The following is a 26,166-nucleotide window of genomic DNA, read 5'->3' as shown; positions in this document are numbered from 1 at the left end:
ATTTTATTATTCCATCAAATTCTTATAAACATAAAATATACAATACTCAAATGATTGGGTGATAAAATAATCAGCACCATAAATGACTAAAACGGAAGTATTGCCGTCGCCTTAATTCAATGCAAATGATATTGACAAATATGAAAACTAGCTAAACAATGTGATCACGTCATTGTTCTTCCAACTGTCTGTAATTAGTCATTATTTGACATCAACGATCTTTTAATAACTTAATGTTGTCATCTCAGAAGAATACTATTCGCGAAATGCAAACATTTGTTCTAAGTATTAATTCATGACAGCTGAGAGTTCACGGTGACCTTGCAAAACATCAAAACTTAGCGAATATCAAAAAGTTGTATTCTGTCATCCGTAACACTTGATTATGGTACTTGAGAGTTGATTGTTTACATACATTTGGATCATATTTGTTGCACATTTTTCGCCATTGTTGTGTCTATATGTGTAGTGTGGCAAATGATCAAATGCCAAAGATAAGTTTACAGTGGTCAAATATGTCACCTTCTCACGTCAAAAAAACCCACACTAAAAAAAACTGTCACCGATATTAAAATTATATTCATGAATGTATAACTTCCTCTGTAGAGATAAACATTGAAAGGTCTGAATGGTTTGTGGGCCACGTTTCCAGACAGGCAATATAGCCTAGAAAGTGTGGTTGATGATACTTTTCATCAAGTCTAAAATTTATAAAACAGTTCCTCTTTAAGTCTGGTAGTAAAGCTAATTTTCTTCGCAAGGACTTCTGAAACTCAATTATACGAGATTACCTTCCATTCACCCCTAAATCTCCAAGAGTACGTACAGCGCTCGAAAAACATCTATAAACACTTGATCACTTCACTTCCAAACACTTCCGTGTTTGCTTCACATTCGAATGTTGACAAGAGCGCCCATTTCAGTCTGCACCAAAAGTTGCGTCGTTGACGTAATTCGAGTTTGACACCTACTACCTTAATACAGATTGGATATAAGTTATATGTAAATATTTTTTCAATCAACGTGTTGTGGACATTTGGAACAGTTTACCAGAAAGGGATATTGCTACTACATTAATTCATCATTTGAATACAGATTGGATATACGTAATACATAAATATTGTTCATTCAACGTGTCGTAGACATTTGGAACAGCTTTAAGGGTAACTGCGACTACACCAATCAGGCATGTATTGTAACCAACTCAGAACAGCAAGGAGTCTTTAAAGCCTCAATGACTTCCTACTCCACATAAATTCATGGTAAAAAATAAAGGCATTCATTTATTGCACAGAACTACCCTTGCCAAAAATCTATGTCCTCCTTTTGACCAATTTCGGATTATTTAATAGTTTGGCTTGTTATCAAGTGTGCAGACATTCCTTTACAGATCTGACATATGCTCCACAACCCATAGTTAATCTGGGGGTGCAAATGCACTACTGATGTTGAATGTGAAGTCAGGTGGTTATGGAAGAGATAAAACATGTTTTGTACAGAAATGTGCACGTGTGGAGCAAATTAGACTTTTTGCCAGGATATTCTGCTGAACAGCATGATGTCACTATTGAATGAACTAGTTACAGATGCGTAAATAATTTATACACAACTTTAGTTGTAGTACAACTCTACAGTAGTATGTGTTAACTTTCTAAAGTGTTTATCCGGATGCCTAACCATCCATGTTCTTATCTTTGAATCGTACATCTACACCCTTATTTGGTTGTTGCTATAGGCATGGTCTTGTTGCTAGGCATCTCTGTGTTATTTTTTGAACATTCATCAACTTGCCTAGAAATGACAATGAAAGTCAGAAGAAAAATTTGAACTGTTTGTTCTATTAAATTTGCCCAAATTTCAGTGATAAACAATTATTTTCATTCAGATATGTGCTCATGGGTTTGCCATCTGACAATCAGTTATGTTGCAAATTGACCTTAAACACAACACATGATGGAATTGCAGATGCAGAAAATTGTGAAAAGTACCTTTAATACACATTTACAGACAACATAGAAGATTAAGATTGTGGACAACATCCCTTACTATGTAATATTATGAGGTTATGTTCAAATATTGTAGTTATCATATCAGGACGCTACTTAATACTCGTCTGCATGAACAACCCTAATGATAGAAGGAAAGCATTTAAGTTGATATGCTTAGATTCTAGGCTAGGACAGTAGCACTACATTAAACATTAAAAATATGTTTTATAAGTACAAATGTGGAGGGAATATTTTGAAACTGTTCACACTTATTTATGAAACTACTGTTTCTTGTAAGAACTGAAATTTTTTTTTTTGAAAAGTTGCAAATGATAAGGAAGACTAATTCATTTCTGAGCAATAACTGTCGGACGGCAATTATGTTATCACTAGAAGAACATGAAATGTGCCTTGGAAATACAATGTTAAAAAGTTGTGTTACTTTGCTCAAGAAACTTCAACCCATTCTCATTTAAAATCAAGAAAAATAATCAGTTATTTTAGAACCCAATATGGCCGCCGAATCCAATATGGCCACCAAATAACTCCATGGGAAATACAAGATTGATGATTTCCTTGAACACAAAATGGTAAACCCATAAATTTTCATTATTTCAAAAGGATCAGAAGTAAGCTTTCGTACAAATGTGAAGATATAGTGATAGACCTTTACAGTGAAGTGCGCCCTCTAGTGGGAAGAAATAGTATATTTATCATAGTAGACCTTTACAGGGAACTACACCATTCACTGGGAAGATGCATATCACGATATACCTTTATAGAGAACTGCACCCTCTAGAGGGAAGATGTATATCATAAGAGACCTTTGCAAGGAGTGCACCCTCTACTGGGAAGAACAAGATATATATTGCAATAGGAATGTATAGCAATACATAAATTTAGATGTTTCAAGTAAACAAATCCCCCTAATACATGTTGGTTGTAACTTGGGGGGGGGGGGGGGGATGAAAACAAACATGTGAAGACTGCCCCTAGCAATGACTGCAGCATTGAAATATATGGATGGAATGAAATAAGAAATGTCCTTTATAGTTAACTATGCTGGCGTAGTACTGATATTAATGGCAAAATCACAAATAGACAAAGAGCTTTATGAAGCAAAATAAGCCCTCTAGGGATGAAATACCAGTGTTATTGATGAAAAGAACACTAATTTATCAAATCTATATACAGTATTCCCTCAAGCAAAAATTTACAACAGTGATATTAATGCAAGAGAAGTCAAATAGACCTTTAAAGTAAAGAGTGCCCACTATCTAAGAATAAAAGTTGATATTATTGCATGAAAAATTAATTTGATTTTTAAGTTAAACAGCGCCCTCTATCAAAGAATTACAGTAGTGATATTATTGCATGAAAAGTGAAAGACCTTTAAATTAATCAGCACCCTCTATCAGGGAATTATAATAGTTATATCAATGTATGGAAAGACAAATAGACCTTTAAAGTAAAGTGCGCCCTCTATTCATGAATGGAATACAGGAGTTATAATGGATACCCAACACAGTGTGATAGATTTAGGCTTTTTACAAAAATGTTACATGATAGTTTGAAGAACAGGAGATGTATTCAAAGAAATTTTTATTCATTTTTTCTGTAAATAAATTTGTATAACTGACAAAGACCATTACATGGAAGCCTTACATGGACCAAGACAGAACCATTGAATACATTTAAATTGATATTTTATTTTTTCGCGTCAAACCATGTGATGGTTGCATGTAAAGTGAAAGACCTTTAAATTAAACAGCGCCCTCTATCAGAAAATGTGATGTTGCAGTATGAAGTTTCGACAGGAAGACGCAGTTGTGATGTACACACTACGAATATAATGGAAATAGTTGACAGAGGAAAATCAAATATAGTGCTCAGAAATATGTTGTCTCGGAAGAACTACTTGGAATTAGTGGGAAGCATGATTTTAAACATCTGTACAATGAATAGCTAATATATGTAACAACCAATCACATGAGTTCACTAAACTTAACCCTACTGAGCAACCAATCATAGGTAATATAATATGCTCCAACCAATCAAATCGTGTATACTAGACTGACCCCCTGCTGATCTACCAATCATCAGCAACGTTATGTGTAACCATTGGCACTAAGTAAACTAAACTAACCTCTGCTTCTTGTAATCAATGCATTTATATCTAAATTCTGACAAAATTTTGAGATACTTTTAAATATACATGGAAAATGTCAAATATGACGGCATAAAAAAAAAATCAGTCTTTCTATGTAAATCATGTCCAATCTGAAACTATATTCCTTTACTTTGGTAAAGTTTGCACATGTGGCACATTATGTTGCCAAAAAATATTTACATAAAATTGGATTTTTTTGTGCAACAGCCACAAAAATTGTTGCTATGTTCAAGAAAATAGAGTTACTATTTGAAGTGAAATGTTCAGTTCTATACCCTAATTACCACGGAAATAAATGTTTTAAGATAAGAACAAACGTAGTCCTTCAAGTTTTTTGATGAGCTTTCTATCAAAAGTTTTGTTCACCCAAAGTACCACAACTATCAAGATGCAAAATGTTTCACATAAATGGCGCCCTTTTGTGATAGCTGAACAAAACATGATATTGCCAGAGGGTTGCATTTGTATAATGGAAAGTATATAGCGCGCTCTGGTGGTAGCAATACAAGTCTGTCTTTCTGGAGGTTGTCATTATGTAGAGATTGATATAGTGTCCACAGGTGACAGTGGAAGACTCCATTATAAATGGGTGCCATGGATGTTTTTCCATTGTTGATAAATAGTGCTGTCTGTTCTGACTTCAGCAGCCATGAAAGAGCACTATTTATTAGCACACTGGTGATATTTCAACACAACCACTAGAAGGCACTATTTTTTGGTTGGGCTATTAATAGCGCCCTCATAGTTGACATACCAGTCCCTATAGGGCGCTATATGTCAGGTCATTACCTCTTTTAGTACCAAGCACTTTTAAGCCAAATTACTTGCTTTTTTGTGAACTATATAAGGAGAACTTAAACTACAGTATTCAATTTAACTTTTGTTCCAAACAAAACTTGAAAATTTTATCTGAAATTTTCGACTGCACACTTCAGTCTTTGTTATCATTAAACAGAGACGGAGGGCGATATAAACTTCCAGAGACACCTATGACCCCTTCTTAGGCTCACATGTCCATAAGGTCACGTGTACTGAATAGTGGGTCAATCTGTTGACAGCGACTGAAGTGTGCAGTCGAAAATTTCAGGTAAAATTTTCAATTTGTGTTCAGAACAAAAGTGAAATTGAATACTATGGTTTACCAACACAGATGAATTTCCATTTGAAAAGAACTTAAATTGATTTTCCAATAAAATTATAATGAAATTTGAACTCTTACTCCAAATCTGTGGGAAAATAACTTTCCAATTTTTCAATTATTTCTTCCAATTTCCGATGATTCCAGAACTTACGATAAATTCATAATAAATTTCAGTTTCTATATGAAAAGATTTCTCTACTATTTAATCAGAATCAAAATAATTATTTGAATAATTAGCGAGAGATTATAATATTTTCATGATTTTTTGAAAATTAAATTCCAATTATACCAAAATCATACAACTTTTTAGCTGTTATTGAAACAGAATATAAATACTATGTTTCGGCGAAGTGTTTGGTAACTAAATAGGGATAAGGTATCACTCTGTATTCACATGTCACAACATCGTTTTAGTTTGTGTCTATCATAGTCAAGTCAAAATCTCAATTGCCACTGTCATATCTTACATAGTTGTACATAAAGCCTAACAAAAACAATTGTGTGGTTCCAATTACGCTCAATTTTAGAATAGGTGGGGTAGGTAGATTTTTATTGGATTTTTTTTATATATATATATTTTTTCATATCTGAGTGTCTATCCAATTCAGGTAGTTATGTTTTCCATTGTTTTCCAAATGGTTTCTGTGTTATTGGTTTCTTCCCATCAGGTGTACAGCCATTACAGATTGGAAGAACGGTTTTATATTGTCTTTTCAAGTTGATGTCAGTTTCCGTATCCACTATTTCTTGTGAGACCTCACAGTTTTTGTGATTTTATTTTTTTTCTTGAATACATAAAAAAAATTGTTAGGATTGGCATGAAAAACTGGGGTTGGGTAACCAGAACCTCACATTTTTTTTATTTGGCCTTATTTGTAAAAGTAAAGGACTATGCATGTTGTTTGGTAGAGTAAGATAAAGGAGATTAAAGTCCATCAACTCCCTCCCCCCTCCACCACCACCTCCTCCTCCTCCTCCATGGCACCACAGCGTAAACAGAATAGAATTTGTGGGTCTTGACCCCATATTTACATATTGTTTTGTTTTTTTTACAATCTAGAAGAAATATGTGAAAGCTAACATGAACTTTGAGAGTGAGACACACCATATACTTGTGTATATATCTACAAGAAACTTATAGCCACAAAGTCTATAAGTCTTAGTCGGCAAATTAAGGCATACTGTGCAACTTAGACCACAGGGGACTCTACTATACACTACTACTATACAAAAAAACTTAAATAAATAAATAAATAAATAAATAAATAAATAAGTAATTGACAAACATCAACAATAAAGTAATCACAAATCAGTATGAATAATAATGGTTGTTTCACAGTATTAAGAATTAGTATATGTTTTCATCTATGCAAAGTAATTTTGGACTTGTGACTATTTTGCATAGAGGAAACATAATTATACTAATTCTTGATATTGCTAAACATTCATTATTATTGATACTGATTTGTGATTACTCAGTGTTGATGCTTGTCAGGATTTATTTATTTATTCAATTATTTGTTTGTTTGTTTGTTTGTGTTTTTGTTTGCTTGTTTGTTTGTGTTTTTGTTTTCGTAAACAAATCTAACTGAGCCTATAAGTATTCTGTACTAAAGATGGTAAACTACGATTCAAAGATAATCTAGGAGATAGCTTTATGTACTATTCAGTTTTACTATCAAGTGAGACTAACGTGTGTGTGTGTGTGTGTGTGTGTGTGAAAACTGTGACTGTAAACAAGATTTACTCTGGTGGGAAGATGATGTACTTACACTGAAATGTTCAGAATTATATTAAGTGTTCCTTAGCCTCTGGGACGTGTATCTGTATCTGTATCTGTATCTGTATCTGTGTCTGTATCTGTATCTGTATCTGTATCTGTGTCTGTGTCTCTGTCTGTATATGTGTCTGTGTCTGTATCTGTACCAGTATCTGTATCTGTATCTGTGTCTGTGTCTGTATCTGTGTCTGTATCTGTACCAGTATCTGTATCTGTATCTGTGTCTGTATCTGTATCTGTATCTGTATCTGTATCTGTATCTGTGTCTGTATCTGTATCTGTATCTGTATCTGTATCTGTATCTATCTGTATCTGTATCTGTATCTGTATCTGTATCTGTATCTGTATCTGTATCTGTATCTGTATCTGTATCTGTATCTGTATCTGTATCTGTATCTGTATCTGTATCTGTATCTGTGTCTGTGTCTGAATCTGAATCTATACCTGAATCTGTATCTGAATTTGTATCTGAACGTGCTTCTGCATTTTCTGCATCAACTTAGATTGGGATGCCATGGCCAATCTCAATCTGATTCTATTTTCTCCACATAACAACATTGCATTATATGCAAATTAGTTAATATGGCGATACACTGATGACCGAAGTGCTGGATTTGTGATACTACATTGCATTACAGTAATACCAATCACATCAAGGTTCGTCCAATTTGGTGAGTTGCCATAAATTCAAACAAAAGGAAGCGTATTGTGTGGTACCATATCTGTTAACGCCAGTGTGACACCTCTCTCGTGATCCGCCGCGTTTTTTCCTCTTTCCTCTCGAGACTCACTACCAGTTACGGTACTAATACTATGTGTATGTATGTATGTAATACGTGTCATCATGTACAGTTAGCCCGTACCGTTTACAGTTCACTCAAATCATACTTCCACGCTTGTGACTCGGTGTTCGTCATGTATCAATTTACAATTGATGAAGTCGGGCATTGTAATAATATTTATTAGTTGGTCGTTGGTATATACTGAACTTTGTGTGACTGTAGTACATACCGTATTTCCATCAATGTATTATTGTGACAGGAAGTAATAGGTTCAATCGACATGATCGACATAGTTGTATGGGCATGGATTTCTCAGTAATACGTACTAATACTACGACTACGTCACAGTCGAGATCGAACAGGAAACGTTAGAATGATTGCCCTGTCTTCAAGTCAGAGTTTAGTACAATGTTTACTGACTATTAAAATATTTAGGTGATGTAGAAAATATCGTTACATAAAATGTTTTTATAAACAAACTTATTAAGAAAATAGAACATTTCTTGAATTTAACTTATCTCATTGACAAAATAGTTTCTAGATAGAAAAAGTATTAAAGGGGACTTGATTTGAACATGTCTGTCTCTACCTATCTTAATGTACCCCCCCCCCCCTCCTTCAAACAGGACTGTAGTATATTCCCATATTAGGTAATTATATTCCCATATTAGGTAATTAATGACAACTTTACATTTTTGTCATCATCAGCATACATCATGCCTTAAAACAATTTGAGTATTCAGAGAATTTGTCAACACAAACTGTGAACAGAATAGAGAGTGAGAGACAGACAGACAGACAAAGAGAGACAGACAGACAGACAGACAGACAGACAGACAGAACAGACTGAGACATAGACCTACAGACAGGTAGGTAGGGAGGTAAATACAAGGTTGAATGATGTACAGTAGATGTATAGGTACCAAACTACATTAAATCACATTTCATAAAACTCCTCAGTTTTGTATGTTCAGATTGAATTTTTCTTATGTGTTAACCATATTAGACCTGTTCGTAGTCAATGACTTGAATGTGTTAACCATATTAGACCCGTCCATAGTCAATGACTTGAATGTGTTAACCATATTAGAGTAGACCCGTCCTAAGTCAAAGACTTGAATGGATAGGCAATCATGACCAGATTCAGCCCAAATGCATCAAATTCAAAAGTTAAGCCTGTGAGCTGAAAACCTTGTCCAGACCTAATTAATTAAACATCGTCTCACATTTACACAGAGACTAACCAGATAGCCCTTTAACTTAAAACTTGTTAAAAAACTTGGATCTCTAGAAACTTGAAAGTCTAGTGAGGGCCTGCAGACCTCATGGGTTCAGTTTTAATACAAGAGGACAGATTACAGAGTGTCTGAGAAATCCAGTGTTGTTTGGTATGTAAAGTAAACTGAATGACACTCAACTTACTAAAGTTGCAGCGTGGCAAATTTAATCAAATTTCCTTGACAAGGACTCAAACTTTGACTGTATAGTGCTAAGAAACCACTCTGGCCAGTGGTCTAACCACTTAATATTGCCACCTACCTGTCATCAGTTATCAGACTTCTACTATACCAATTGGCATATATGCAAATTTTGTTTACCAAATAAGGAGGAACATACTTGACATGATGAGCACACAATCATTTATTTACATACCCCCTGACAACCATTGTATCTCAGTACATTATGTACAGTTGACTTGGCTGGATGATACTTTTTGCTAGGCTTACCACACAGTACAAGCGGACATCATTTCTTTCTGATATACAGCTGTGAATAATTTTAGCATGTGAACTTTGTCATCTGTGGTGACGATGGCTGTTTAAAATTTTATATACAAACCAGAAAATCTTTACAATGGGAAAAGTTTTTTACATACACATAAATGGGATTTGATAAAGGCCCATTCTTCATTGCCATTTTTTTCACTGTAGAGCTACATGTATCTTATCAATAGAGTTGTCATGGTTACATGTAGATGGGATTATTCTTTTGTTCAAGATTAACTTTTTCTAAATGTTTGCAGACAAATCATTCCATTCCTAAATATTAACCCTAGTCTTACATGGGTATTTTAGATTCAGTTTTGCTGTAGGCATGTCTGTCAATCATGTTGTGTGTACAATGTGTACTTGTCTGTCTCTGTCTGTCTATCTACCCATCTGTCTGTCCGTCTGTCTCAATCAGTCTGTCCCTATCTCTCTGTCTGTGTCTGTCTCTCTCTGTCTGTCTGTTTGTCTGTCTCTGTCTATCTACCTGTCTCTGTCTGTCACAGTGTCTGTCTAGGTCTCTGTCTGTCTCTGTCTCTCTCTGTCTCTCTCTGTCTCTGCCTCTCTCTGTCTCTGTCTCTGTCTCTGTCTCTCTGCCTCTCTCTGTCTCTGTCTCTCTGCCTCTCTCTGTCTCTCTCTGTCTGTCTGTCTCTCTGTCTCTCCCTTTCTCTGTCTCTCTCTTTCTCTATACATATATATATATGTTAACCATCATCCATGTACAAAAACTTAAAAAATTGCCTTGATAACTCAATTATTGTGAATATTACTTTTAGTGTCTAGTTGTTAATTTGGGGTGTGTGAGGTGATCAGATCAATGATATGTAATTAAAATCTGATTAAAAGTAGGGGTAAATAAATCTAAACTCAAAAGGTAATGAGTGGATTGCTCCTAAAGTTAATAAGGATATTTCTAGGGATGGCATGATGAACAATGTTAAAGAAAAGATGATACCATTTATACCACAAATTAGGTCTAAAAAGATGTGATACTTGGTCAAAAACCTAAACTCAGAAACTAAGTCTTTAGAAACACTTTTAGTTTTATTTGACAATCAGTATATATGTACATGTACATGTAGTCTGATCGATTAAAAGTAAAAGTATTTCATTTGTACACAGCTGAAAAAATATCTTTGTGAATGAGTCAACACTTGGATTAAATACTCTGTTCATCTACAAAAGATGTCAAATAAAAGTGGTATTTGTTTTGTCAAAATCAATGATAAATGTAAATGTATGTAAATATACAAGATGTTGTTTGAAGTCATGTTGTGTTGTTCTCACCATTTTCAGCATTGATCTATATGTGTACTATATTTCCATAATTATAATATTATTGTGCTGTTTTTGAAATGTGTTGTATTTTTATCAAATATTGATAATGATATTTGTGTGTATGCGTATGTGCGTGTGTATATATATATATATATATATATATATATATATATATATATATATATATATATATATATATATATATATATATATATATATATATATATATATATATATATATATATATATATATATATATATATATATATATATATATGTGTGTGTGTGTGTATGTGTATATGTGTGTGTGTATATATATATATATAATATATATACACACACACATATACACATACACACAATATATATATATATAGTTTTGGTAGTACTGGAACTCTTTCTTGGTTGTAACTCGGAGTTTCACGCATAGTGCGATCATCAGACAATTCTGATGAATTGTCTGATGATCGCACTATGCGTGAAACTCCGAGTTACAACCAAGAAAGAGTTCCAGTACTACCAAAACTATTACGCTCTGCCACTGCGGTATAGAGCACTGTCTTAGCAGATTGATACTCACCGAGTTATATATGTGTGTGTGTGTGTGTGTGTGTGTGTGTGTATGTGTGTGTGTGTGTGTGTGTGTGTATGTATGTGTGTATGTATGTGTGTGTGTGTGTGTGTGTTTGGAATTTTGAAGTCTATAAATCTTAGTTCTTGTAGGTGTTCCTAGTAAATAAGTACATTTACATATAAGAGTGGGCCACTGTGTGGTTGTTGGTAGAACTTTGACATCATCAAATTTGACAATAACCCCCATTAAGTTAGGGGGCCTTTTATATCCCCTCCCTGTCTCGCCATACTTTGCCTGTATTCATATAAACAGCATTGTTTAAGCCATGTTTCTGAGCTGCACATTTCAGTTTATACATAGTATATATGGACATTGCTAAACCTTATAGTGTATGTACCAGCATATAAATAACACTGAACTGTCTGTCAATATAACACCATATGTTGTAACTTGTTGACTTGCTACCCATTTATGAGTATTGTCAGTTTTATGCAATATATCTGTTACTATAGTTACTATGCATACTACACAATATATCTATTACTATACCTTCTACACAATATATCTGTTACTATACATTCTACACAATATATCTGTTACTATACATTCTACACAATATATCTATTACTATACATTCTACACAATATATCTGTTACTATGCATTCTACACTATATATCTGTTACTATACATTCTACACAATATATCTGTTGCTATACATTCTACACAATATATCTGTTACTATACATTCTACACAATATATCTGTTACCATACATTCTAGACAATATATCTGTTACTATACATTCTACACAATATATCTGTTACTATACATTCTACACAATATATCTGTTACTATACATTCTACACAATATATCTATTACTATACATTCTACACAATATATCTGTTACTATACATTCTACACAATATATCTGTTACTATACATTCTACACAATATATCTGTTACTATGCATTCTACACAATATATGTTACTATGCATTCTACACAATATATCTGTTACTATACATTCTACACAATATATCTGTTACTATACATTCTACACAATATATCTGTTACTATGCATTCTACACAATATATCTGTTACTATGCATTCTACACAATATATGTTACTATGCATTCTACACAATGTATCTGTTACTATACATTCTACACAATATATCTGTTACTATACATTCTACACAATATATCTGTTACTATACATTCTACACAATATATCTGTTACTATACATTCTACACAATATATCTATTACTATACATTCTACACAATATATCTGTTACTATACATTCTACACTATATATCTGTTACTATACATTCTACACAATATATCTGTTACTATACATTCTACACAATATATCTGTTACTATACATTCTACACAATATACTGTATCTGTTACTATGCATTCTACACAATATCTGTTACTATACATTCTACACAATATATCTGTTACTATACATTCTACACAATATATCTGTTACTATGCATTCTACACAATATATCTGTTACTATACATTCTACACAATATATCTGTTACTATACATTCTACACAATATATCTGTTACTATGCATTCTACACAATATATGTTACTATGCATTCTACACAATGTATCTGTTACTATACATTCTACACAATATATCTGTTACTATACATTCTACACAATATATCTGTTACTATACATTCTACACAATATATCTGTTACTATACATTCTACACAATATATCTGTTACTATACATTCTACACAATGTATCTGTTACTATGCATTCTACACAATATATCTGTTACTATACATTCTACACAATATATCTGTTACTATACATTCTACACAATATATCTATTACTATACATTCTACACAATATATCTGTTACTATGCATTCTACACAATATATCTGTTACTATACATTCTACACAATATATCTGTTACTATACATTCTACACAATATATCTATTACTATACATTCTACACAATATATCTGTTACTATGCATTCTACACAATATATCTGTTACTATACATTCTACACAATATATCTGTTACTATACATTCTACACAATATATCTGTTACTATACATTCTACACAATATATCTGTTACTATGCATTCTACACAATATATGTTACTATTATACTATACATTCTACACAATATATCTGTTACTATACATTCTACACAATATATCTGTTGCTATACATTCTACACAATATATCTGTTACTATGCATTCTACACAATATATCTGTTACTATGCATTCTACACAATATATCTGTTACTATACATTCTACACAATATATCTGTTACTATACATTCTACACAATATACTCAGTTTGTGTACCTTTAAAGTATAAACTCAGTTTGTGTATCTTTACTGTATTTTCAAGTCTAACCAAGTTAAACATATCACTGTAACTGTACATTGGTGTAGGCCAACCTCTAGTGATGTCAAATGCGTATTCCGATTTCATCATGTTGAAGTATGAGATCATAGTATGTTGTACATAGAATGCAGCCAATCATGTACACTACACATGTAGTTTCTAGTTTTGTTATTTTTTATTTCAATCACACGATGAGAGGATTACACAGTGGTAACATATGTTTGGATGAAAGAGAGATTAAACTGTGTCTGATGTCATAACATGATGTTGTCATGGCAACTTAGTATTTATTCAAATATAAAAGTTGTTGTGCAATGACTCTTTTTATTGCTGTTTTTGTAACTGAGGATGAAAATAGCAATGATTATGTGACTAATCCAAATTTGAAATAGGTATTGTAGGGATATATACTTTTATTCAATTCCTGTATATTTCTTTACAGCCCAACCACAGCAACCATGTCACAACTCATTGAAGCTATATTTTATACAACTCTGGCAGTGATGTCACTGTCACATTGTTGTCATGGAGATTGTAGTTACAGCATCAAAGAGGATATGATAGTGGATTTCAGACCTGGTACTACTCCATCAACTTCCCCAACTCCATCCACCTTGAATGAAATATCAAAATCAGACCTTGAAGAATGTTCTGAGTTATGTTGTAATAACGGTATGTAAAGTCACTCTTTAACTTATGTGTGTTTTTAATCCTTAAAGATATCATAGACTTTTCATGCAAAAGACTCCCTAGTCCAAGGACTTTTCATGCAAAAGACTCCCTAGGCCAAGGACTTTTCATGCAAAAGACTCCCTAGTCCAAGGACTTTTTCATGCAAAAGACTCCCTAGGCCAAGGATTTTTCATGTAAAAGACTCCCTAGGTCAAGGATTTTTTCCACTACAGTGTAGGATCTTACCTACTGTACAGTTATCACTCTTACATATGCATGTCAATTTGCTTTGGGATATGATGCAATTTAGCCGACTTAGAGCCATTTTGATTTGTTAACATGACATGAGCTATTATTCAGTCATATGTGAACTGACTTGGTTCAGTTCTTAGACAAGACCAATGAACTACTCCATATATCCGATTGCCTTGGTATATGGTGGGGACATTATTTTGGGTGTGTAGATGAGAAATTGTTCAAAGGAAAATAATCGCATCAGAGATATGCATTTTGGGTCAAAAAAACATGATTTGTGGTTTGTGAAAATGCGTTAACTCAGCTTAGAAATGAAAAGTGCTGAGTCATCATCTATGATGGCTGCTTGTTCTTTCAGTGGAACACCATGTACTTCATATTTTAATTTGGTGTTTCTTGACAACAGAATGAAAGTTTAGTGAATGTGAAATCATTCAAATGACTCAAGAAACCAAAATACATTTATTTGCTTGAGTGGTGTTGCCCTTTAACAAATGGCTATGAAATATCCCCTTATCAGCAAGGAGAAATAGCCCCTTATCAGCAAGAACCTGTCAATCAATGTTCTAAGTACTGAAGTGCCAGACATTTTGAAGGTAGGCATTGTAAGATTGCCCCAGATTTGATCAAGTAAGAACTGAAATATTGATGACAATATTGAATTGTCTTATAGCAATCTAGGAAACTGAATAAATCACGGCCATCATTACAACTGTACAGTAACATAATAGTCGTGGCTACATGTGTACATTACACACAGGAACATAACAATCATGGTTACACACAGGAACATAACAGTCATGGTTATATGTAGGCATGTTTTGCTATTTGGTAATAATGTACCAAATGTGTAGATCTACTGGAGATGAGATTGTTTACAGTAGATGAACCCTATTGACATTTCATCTATCAAGTTCTCTACCAAGAAAATGAGGGGTAACATTGTGCCTCCTGTTGTTATGCTACTACATGTATGTTCAGCTATTCTGACTGTCACTTTGAGCCCTAAAAGCCGCCTGCAAACAGCACCCCCTAGTGGCCAAACCATGAAATCTTGTTCTATTTGATAACTGGACTATGGTGTATTCAATACTTAGAAAGAGAATTACACATCTGGACAAATGGGCAATATTTTTATCATTACAATATATCTACAATTCTATTTGTCAATAGATAACTGTACAGTTGCAGTCTTTGAAGAGGAGAAGTCCACCTGTCATCTCATACAGTGTGAATCTGAAAATTGTCCAATTGTAGAAAATTCTGGTTTTACAACGGTTGAAGTAACAAGAAATAGTACCGGTAAGTCTGCTATAATCTCACACCTTTTATCAGCAATTTTGAGTAACACTAAAAGCAGTGTACTCAGTAAACTTGCAAAAAATCTTGACTGCATCAAAGGCATTACCTACGTGCCCCAGCCATTCACAATGTTTTAAAAAGTTTCACCATACCTACACTTGATTCAAAGTTTTTGAAATTTTCAGACACCATGAAGTACACTGCGATAATTGTACTTAGTTACAATGTGTGATTGTTTATGGTCACACTGTGAGTGTACATGGTCACACTGAGTGTATATGGTCACACTGTGAGTGTACATGGTCACACTGTGAGTGTACATGGTCACACTGTGAGTGTACATGGTCACACTGTAAGTGTACATGGTCACACTGTGAGTGTACATGGTCACACTGTAAGTGTACATGGTCACACTGTGAGTGTACATGGTCACACTGTAAGTGTACATGGTCACACTGAGTGTACATGGTCACACTGTGAGTGTATATGGTCACACTGTGAGTGTACATGGTCACACTGAGTGTACATGGTCACACTGTAAGTGTACATGGTCACACTGTAAGTGTATATGGTCACACTGTAAGTGTATATGGTCACACTCTAAGTGTACATGGTCACACTGTGAGTGTATATGGTCACACTGTAAGTGTACATGGTCACACTGTAAGTGTACATGGTCACACTGTGAGTGTACATGGTCACACTGTGAGTGTACATGGTCACTCTGTGAGTGTACATGGTCACACTGTGAGTGTACATGGTCACACTGTAAGTGTACATGGTCACACTGTGAGTGTACATGGTCACACTGTGAGTGTACATGGTCACTCTGTGAACAAATAAGGAATTTATTGACTTCAAGTTTTTCTGATTTCACTACAAGCTGAAGATGAAAGTGATGATGAAGGAGAAGAGGAAGGAACGGTGGGAAGTGAGAGTGACCAAGGAGAAGAAGAAGGAATGGTGGGAAGTGAGAGTGAACAAGATGATGAGCAGGGAGATAAAGAAAATGAAAGTGACAATGGAGAAGAGGGAAGTGAGACAACTAAGCAGACAACAGTAACTCAGCCAACCCCTACACAGGTATGTCATTTCCTGTATATCTATACCTACACAGGTATGTCATATCCTGTATATCTATACCTTCACAGGTATGTCATATCCTGTATGTACTGCATGCTATTTGTTGTACTACAATACCATTGGTATTACCGAATGTGGATATGATACCCGCCTTGTTCAATAACAAAAATATGACAGACTGAGACCACTATGAAATGAAATTAATGTTATTTTTTATTCCTATGTTTGATGTAGACTACGGGAGATACTGATGAGAATGCTGACAAAGGTATGTTTCTTTTTTTTTTGTCTTTTTTGTCATTCAATTTTTCAGATATGTCATAATGTCGTATATGATTCTGAAACCTTTGATACCCTTTGACCCCAGTGTCCTTTGACCCTAAGTTGAAACCATTAGCAAGGTGCTTAAAGCATGGAGGGTAAATAGTGGGGAATATTATATATAATACATCATATTCTGGTTATCAAAAAGATAAAACAAAAGATCATACAATTTGGCCACTAGGGGCAGTATGCAGTACCGGTATGTTCAATACTGTAGCATACCTTAAAAAACAAATACAGTATATTGTCAATGTCAATAACATTCTTGGTTGATTTCAAGTCTTCTTTGTTCATTTTTGATCGTAACATTTTTAGGAAGTCATCATGAAGGTCATGTACATGTGTGTGGTTTCTTTATTGTACTGATGAAAAGTATAACCCTTGTTTTCACTAAGCTAGGGGGCTCTTGTGTAACGCTTGTCAATCAATCAATCAATCAATCAGTTCAAAGAGACCGTAGTGTTACATGTTGAAAGTTGAAAACTACTCTGCAAGCCATATTAAGCTGCAGGTTTTAGACATATCTCCAGTGGCAAAGTGTTCTGGAGGCACGGTGCTGCACGTGAAAAGGCACGCCCCTCAAATGAAATGAGTCTATACCTGGGCTTGTCGCATATTTCAAAATTGACTGACTAAAGATTTACTAGAATATGGTCTATTATATACAGTGTATAAATGTACTGCATGTAGCCATAGACCACACACCAACAGTTGGTGTAGGGTCTATGATGTAGCATCAAATAGGGTGAGTTTTTGATACATGCATGATAGTTTTATTTTGATTTCTCAGATCATGTCATATCATGTGGGATTCTGTGTTCACAAAGTATACCTTATTCCCATTGGAATAACTATAACCTTACTTGATTTTTATTAGCACAACTGAACTATAATGAGGTTCAGTAGTGCTATAGGCATGGTGCAGTATCTGTCTCTGTGTGTGTGTGTGTGTGTGTGTGTGTGTGTGTGTGTGTGTGTGTGTGTGTGTGTGTGTGTGTGTGTGTACATGTATATATGTGTATGTGGACTAATTGCCTTGGTATGTGGTGGGAACATTGAGAAATTGTTCAAAGCAAAGGAAAATGATCACATTATAGGTGTGTCATTTGGGTAGAAAAATGTGCTTTTTGGTCAAAGAACTTAACTCAAAAAAGACTTAGCAGATCGGTCTAAAATTTGGTGAACACGTTGGTAGGGGTGTGTATACAAAGGATTATTCATGTATGGTGATCCCATCGGTAATATGCAAATGAGGAATAAAAATCTGTAATTCCGAAAGTACTTGGCTGATTCAGTTGAAATTCTGCAGGGATGTTTCTTAGGGTGTACAGATCAAGAGGTATTAATGACATGATGGTCACATGAGTAATATGCAAATTAGGGCTACAACATGATGCTTTGAGTTAGATTTTCAAAATAAGCAGATTTAAATTTATTATTGTATATGAGACAGTAATTTAATAGTTTTATTGATTTCATTAAATCATTAAAAAATGTATGGGGTAATTAACATAATGTAACAAGTACATGATGTCAGTGTCAGTTGATGTAATGTCTCCTTTAGGTTGCTTGGAAACATTCATTCTCCAAAGTTCACTGACCCATACATTGATTCAAGGTAAAATTCCTGTCTGTCTGTCTGTCTGTCTGTCTCTGTCTGTCTGTCAGTCAGTCTGTCTGTCTGTCTGTCTGTCTGTCTGTCTATGGTCTGTCTGTCTGTCTGTCTGTCTGTCTGTCAGTCTCTGTCTGTCTGTCAGTCTGTCTGTCTTGTGGGTGATACAAGTGATTTTGGTATTGAACTTTAAATCTCAAACTACTTGGGATGAAATTTGGTAATGATTCTAAAGAGGGTTAGTCTACAAATTGTGAGTATGTTATACTTACATAATTGGCCCTAGCAACTGTGACCACACCTTAGCAACAGTCAAATGATAGGGTCTATTGCAATTATAATAGGGATGGGTAGGCAATTGAATAAACATTGAATATTTAAAAAGAAATATGCAAATGTCCTTAGCAACAAGACCATCCCCATAGCAACAGGTAAACGATGACATATAATACCTATATAATACCAGTGAAGTGAAGGCAAATGAATAAACATTACAAATATGTATGCAGATATGCTTAGCAATAAGACCATGCCAATAGCAACAGTGGCATATCTTGCAGGTATAACACCATGGATGGGTAGGCATGGGAATAAATCTACAAAAAATGTATGGAAATATGCCTAGCAGTAGCAACAAGATCATAATAGAAAATTAAAGTTTACTCTTAACAGTTGTGCTACAAAGCCATTGGCACTACTTTGATAGTTATACCAAATGGATTGTAAGGATTTATTAGAGACCTATCACGCTACGTAGATGTACATTGTATGTTGTCATGACATAGATGTACATTGTACGTTGTCATGACATAGATGTACATTGTACGTTGTCATGACATAGATGTACATTGTACATTGTCATGATATAGATGTACATTGTATGTTGTCATGATATAGATGTACATTGTATGTTGTCATGACATAGGTGTACATTGTACGTTGTCATGACATAGATGTACATTGTATGTTGTCATGATATAGATGTACATTGTACGTTGTCATGATATAGATGTACATTGTATGTTGTCATGATATAGATGTACATTGTATGTTGTCATGATATAGATGTACATTGTATGTTGTCATGACATAGATGTACATTGTATGTTGTCATGATATAGATGTACATTGTATGTTATCATGATATAGATGTACATTGTATGTTGTCATGACATAGATGTACATTGTATGTTGTCATGATATAGATGTACATTGTATGTTGTCATGATATAGATGTACATTGTACGTTGTCATGACATAGACGTACATTGTACGTTGTCATGACATAGATGTACATTGTACGTTGTCATGACATAGATGTACATTGTACGTTGTCATGATATAGATGTACATTGTATGTTGTCATGACATAGATGTACATTGTATGTTGTCATGACATAGATGTACATTGTACGTTGTCATGATATAGATGTACATTGTATGTTGTCATGACATAGACGTACATTGTATGTTGTCATGATATAGATGTACATTGTACGTTGTCATGACATAGATGTACATTGTACGTTGTCATGATATAGATGTACATTGTACGTTGTCATGATTTAGATGTACATTGTATGTTGTCATGACATAGATGTACATTGTACGTTGTCATGACATAGATGTACATTGTACGTTGTCATGACATAGATGTACATTGTACATTGTCATGATATAGATATACATTGTATGTTGTCATGATATAGATATACATTGTATGTTGTCATGATATAGATGTACATTGTACATTGTCATGACATAGATGTACATTGTACATTGTCATGATATAGATATACATTGTATGTTGTCATGATATAGATATACATTGTATGTTGTCATGATATAGATATACATTGTACGTTGTCATGACATAGATGTACATTGTACATTGTCATGACATAGATGTACATTGTACATTGTCATGATATAGATATACATTGTATGTTGTCATGATATAGATGTACATTGTATGTTGTCATGACATAGATGTACATTGTACGTTGTCATGACATAGATGTACATTGTATGTTGTCATGACATAGATGTACATTGTACATTGTCATGATATAGATATACATTGTATGTTGTCATGACATAGATGTACATTGTATGTTGTCATGATATAGATATACATTGTATGTTGTCATGACATAGATGTACATTGTACGTTGTCATGATATAGATGTACATTGTATGTTGTCATGACATAGATGTACATTGTATGTTGTCATGATATAGATGTACATTGTACGTTGTCATGACAGATGTACATTGTATGTTGTCATGACATAGATGTACATTGTATGTTGTCATGATATAGATGTACATTGTACGTTGTCGTGACATAGATGTACATTGTATGTTGTCATGACATAGATGTACATTGTATGTTGTCATGACATAGATGTACATTGTATGTTGTCATGATATAGATGTACATTGTATGTTGTCATGACATAGATGTACATTGTATGTTGTCATGATATAGATGTACATTGTACGTTGTCATGACATAGATGTACATTGTACGTTGTCATGATATAGATGTACATTGTATGTTGTCGTGACATAGATGTACATTGTATGTTGTCATGATATAGATGTACATTGTATGTTGTCATGACATAGATGTACATTGTATGTTGTCATGACATAGATGTACATTGTACATTGTCATGATATAGATATACATTGTATGTTGTCATGATATAGATGTACATTGTATGTTGTCATGACATAGATGTACATTGTATGTTGTCATGACATAGATATACATTGTATGTTGTCATGATATAGATGTACATTGTACGTTGTCATGACATAGATGTACATTGTATGTTGTCATGATATAGATATACATTGTACATTGTCATGATATAGATGTACATTGTACGTTGTCATGACATAGATGTACATTGTACGTTGTCATGACATAGATGTACATTGTATGTTGTCATGACATAGATATACATAGTACATTGTCATGACATAGATGTACATTGTATGTTGTCATGACATAGATGTACATTGTATGTTGTCATGACATAGATGTACATTGTACGTTGTCATGACATAGATGTACATTGTATGTTGTCATGACATAGATGTACATTGTATGTTGTCATGATATAGATGTACATTGTATGTTGTCATGATATAGATGTACATTGTATGTTGTCATGACATAGATGTATATTGTATGTTGTCATGACATAGATGTACATTGTACGTTGTCATGATATAGATGTACATTGTACGTTGTCATGATATAGATGTACATTGTATGTTGTCATGATATAGACGTACATTGTACGTTGTCATGACATAGATGTACATTGTATGTTGTCATGATATAGATGTACATTGTATGTTGTCATGATATAGATGTACATTGTACGTTGTCATGACATAGATGTACATTGTACATTGTCATGATATAGATGTACATTGTATGTTGTCATGACATAGATGTACATTGTATGTTGTCATGATATAGATGTACATTGTACGTTGTCATGACATAGATGTACATTGTACATTGTCATGATATAGATGTACATTGTACGTTGTCATGACATAGATGTACATTGTATGTTGTCATGATATAGATGTACATTGTATGTTGTCATGATATAGATGTACATTGTATGTTTTCATGACATAGAACAACCAGGGTATAAATTTCATATTTTCTTGTTCAACTTGTGCATGATACAATATCACATACAATATTATTTTATTCATTCATGCATGTCTTATTTGTTTTTAGTTTCAATCAATCAATGTTTTCTTTGCACTTTAATAAGGGAGAATACAGTCTAGTAAAGTGCATGGTAGTGTTACTATGACAACAGCCAAGGGGAACAATACACTGCAAACAGTCATTGGTGATGGTAGCACAATATCGACAACAAAATCACCACTTGTGGATGAAGAGATACAAAGAGTCAGTGGTGGTGGTGGTGGTGGTGGTGGTGGTGGTGGTGGTACAGATACAACAACAACAACAACAACAACAGCAGTCAGTTACAAAACAAACAATACAACACAAATAATTCTTGATGATACTACTACAGTTTTGACATCAACTCAGTTGACAACAGAAAATAAACAAAAACAGTCCACTACATCAACAGAAGTAAAAACAGAGTCAGTTACGTCACAAATTCCAACAAACAATTCCACTAATACAACTACTACAAACATTACAAGTCAGGTGACTTTATTGCCAACTTTTAGCAAATCACAAACAAATAGCCAAGACAGCTACTCAAGTACGACTACCACTGTCATGCCAACGATTTCAGTGTCAACAAACAGACAAACGTCAACTGGTACCACCACAAGTAAGTATTCTAATCAGATAAGTGTGTAGTGTCATGAAATAGTTCATGTCATGTCAGGATGCCATCATGGCAGTGGCACAATACATGCTGTCAGATTGCCATGGCAACAGTACAACACATGCTGTCGGGATGCCATAGCAACAGTGCAACACGTACTGTCTGTATGATATGGCAACAGTGAAACACATGCTGTCAGGGTGCCATGGTAACAGTGCAACACATGCTGTCAGGGTGCCATGGCAACAGTACAACACATGCTGTCAGGATGCCATGGCAACAGTACATGTAAAACACATGCTATCAGAAGGCCATGGTTTACCATCGTGTCAATACATTTAATGGCTTCAATTCTACATGGCATTCTATTTGTTAAGAACTCCAGCATCTAGAGATGTGATAGTTTTTGGTTGTATTGCATGACATTGATTGCATAGCTTGGTATCAGTCTACCTAAATTGCCCTACCAACCCATCCCAGATTGGTCTACAAGTACATAAGTTATGATTGGTCTACAAGTACATAAGTTATGATTGGTCTACAAGTACATAAGTTATGATTGGTCTACAAGTACATAAGTTATGATTGGTCTACAAGTACAGAAGTTATGATTGGTCTACAAGTACATAAGTTATGATTGGTCTTCAAGTACATAGGTTATGAGTGGTCTACAAGTACATAAGTTATGATTGGTCTACAAGTACATAAGTTATGATTGGTCTACAAGTACATAAGTTATGATTGGTCTACAAGTACATACGTTATGATTGGTTTAAGTGCAAGAGTGATAATTGGTCTACAAGTACATAAGTTATGATTGGTTTAAGTGCAAGAGTGATAATTGGTCTATATGTAAAAAAGTAAGCTTACAATATACAATATATAGGGGAATGTACTTGATGTAGAAATAGATTACTTATTCTTAAAACTAGATCACTCATCATCTCTACATTGCATTGCAAGAGGGCGCTGTTTATCAGAAAGCTATACTTCTCTATTGACAGGAAGTACAGAATCAGAATCCACACCAGCTAACGATGAAGGCCAGACATCAACCCCTGAAGACAACTCACCTCAAACAGATTTACAATCCACAACAGTTTCTACACAAATGAAAACAGAGTCATCAATAGAAGGGAAATCAACAGTTGCAAGTGTACCCAATGATGGCACAGAAACTGAAATGTCACCTGGAACTACAGAAATGGGTGGAGTGACAAACGGTGCACATAATGAAACACAACTTGGTCATAGAATATATGACCACACATCAACAGGTAAGTAAATGTACAATAAGATATTTTAAAAGTATTTCATGCATGTATGTTGTTTGTATGCATTTATTGAACAGTCTGTCTGTCTGTCTGTGTGACTGTCTGTGTGAGTGTATGTATGTATGTATGTATGTATGTATGTATGTATGTACGTACGTACGTACGTACGTACGTACGTACGTATGTACGTACGTGTGTGTGTGGGCATGTATGCGTGCATGCGCTGTATGCATACAAGTAGAGATATTATCTGGTGTACAGTCTTGTACTTCACAGTCAGTGGTTTGTCCTTTTTTTTGAACAAATAACAGCAAAAGTTATAAGCTTTTTATTTGTTAGGTTTGCACTATTTTAACAAACCAAATTTATTGTCTTTTAGGTGCCCTGGTTGCTGCCATGTGTTTTGGTATTCTCTTCCTGTTTGCTGTATTGGTATTACTTGGTAAAAGAGTGTATGAAGGTTACCAGAGACGTCACTATTCAAAGATGGACTACCTTATTAATGGAATGTATAACTAAAGAACACTTTTTATGTTGCCATGGTAACATTCAGTATTCCAAAATATATTATCTTAACAGCAGAATCTATAACTAATGAATACTTGATATGTTGCTATGGTAACATACAGTATTGAAAACTTCATCAAAACACATGGGTGTGTAGATGATATTTATGGTGCAAACACAACAGTAGATCTGTTATAGTAAGTACAACTGAACTATAGGCTTGGCAAAGTGTCTGTCTGCTGTGTGTGTGTGTGTGTGTCTGTGTGTGTGTCTGTGTCTGTTTCTGTGTGTGTGTGTGTGTGTGTGTGTGTGTGTGTGTGTAAATTTATATGCAAAGTGGGTCTATAAATTCAAAATTTCAATAACTTCTGAACAGATGGGTTTGAAATGTGGCTGTGATATTACTATAGGTTTGTATAGCTGTGTGTGGTAGATATGGGGTTCAATCATTCCAAACCAGGCATAACAACCATGACCATACCATAGCAACCATGACCATACCTACAACCACAGTTTCTGCTGAATGTAAGTATGAAAACTTCTAAGGCAGAAAATAAATATTCTAAAGAATTATAATATCATAACTAGGTGAAGCCCATAAGCTTGTGCAGGGTAGATTCAAATGTGATTTTGTAGATAGCGCCCTCTACATGGAGAATGCACATAGTATATAGACACATGTGTACTAGTCATTGAGCCACTACGCAAGCTATTAAAATGCCCCAGCAACCATGACCAGACCTGAAATTCCATAGCAACCATAGTCAGCCGTATAACAACTTTGTCAGTTTAGACCAAAATATTATGTTTACTGAAAGTGTCAAAAAACTTGAATTCTGAATACATAAATGAAATCCCTAGCAACCATGATAATTTCCATAGCAACTACAGTTGAATTAATATCAGCATAGTCAGTTGTACTTA

The 26,166-nt window shown here is 34.2% G+C and overlaps 1 protein-coding gene across 2 annotated transcripts; it reads left to right on the top strand.

The window, feature by feature from the left end:
* Nucleotides 1–7,654: 7,654 nt before the first annotated feature.
* LOC144452896 (uncharacterized) lies at nucleotides 7,655–25,524 on the top strand. Of its 2 annotated transcripts, XM_078144098.1 has the most exons (8): nucleotides 7,655–7,750; nucleotides 14,310–14,539; nucleotides 15,968–16,096; nucleotides 16,980–17,179; nucleotides 17,414–17,447; nucleotides 22,925–23,464; nucleotides 24,466–24,738; nucleotides 25,115–25,524. In XM_078144098.1, exons 2-8 carry the CDS (start codon nucleotides 14,326–14,328, stop codon nucleotides 25,252–25,254), a joined length of 1,530 nt encoding a protein of 509 aa, XP_078000224.1. In that variant the 5' UTR covers nucleotides 7,655–7,750; nucleotides 14,310–14,325; the 3' UTR covers nucleotides 25,255–25,524. The 2 variants fall into 2 exon arrangements, with proteins under 2 accessions (XP_078000224.1, XP_078000225.1); XM_078144099.1 differs by lacking the exon at nucleotides 22,925–23,464.
* Nucleotides 25,525–26,166: the final 642 nt, after the last annotated feature.

This window comes from Glandiceps talaboti, chromosome 23 (assembly GCF_964340395.1).
Source record: "Glandiceps talaboti chromosome 23, keGlaTala1.1, whole genome shotgun sequence".
Classification (NCBI taxonomy): domain Eukaryota; kingdom Metazoa; phylum Hemichordata; class Enteropneusta; family Spengelidae; genus Glandiceps; species Glandiceps talaboti.
This window is presented reverse-complemented; position numbering and strand designations above follow the sequence as displayed.

What these genes read in the sequence shown, in the direction of transcription:
- LOC144452896 (XM_078144098.1), top strand. Translation starts at nt 14,326, where the DNA reads ATGTCACAACTCATTGAAGCTATATTTTATACAACTCTGGCAGTGATG. An exon ending in TGAGTTATGTTGTAATAACG is followed by an intron (nt 14,540 to 15,967) that starts GTATGTAAAGTC and finishes ATTTGTCAATAG; the next exon opens with ATAACTGTACAGTTGCAGTC. An exon ending in TGATGAGAATGCTGACAAAG is followed by an intron (nt 17,448 to 22,924) that starts GTATGTTTCTTT and finishes CACTTTAATAAG; the next exon opens with GGAGAATACAGTCTAGTAAA.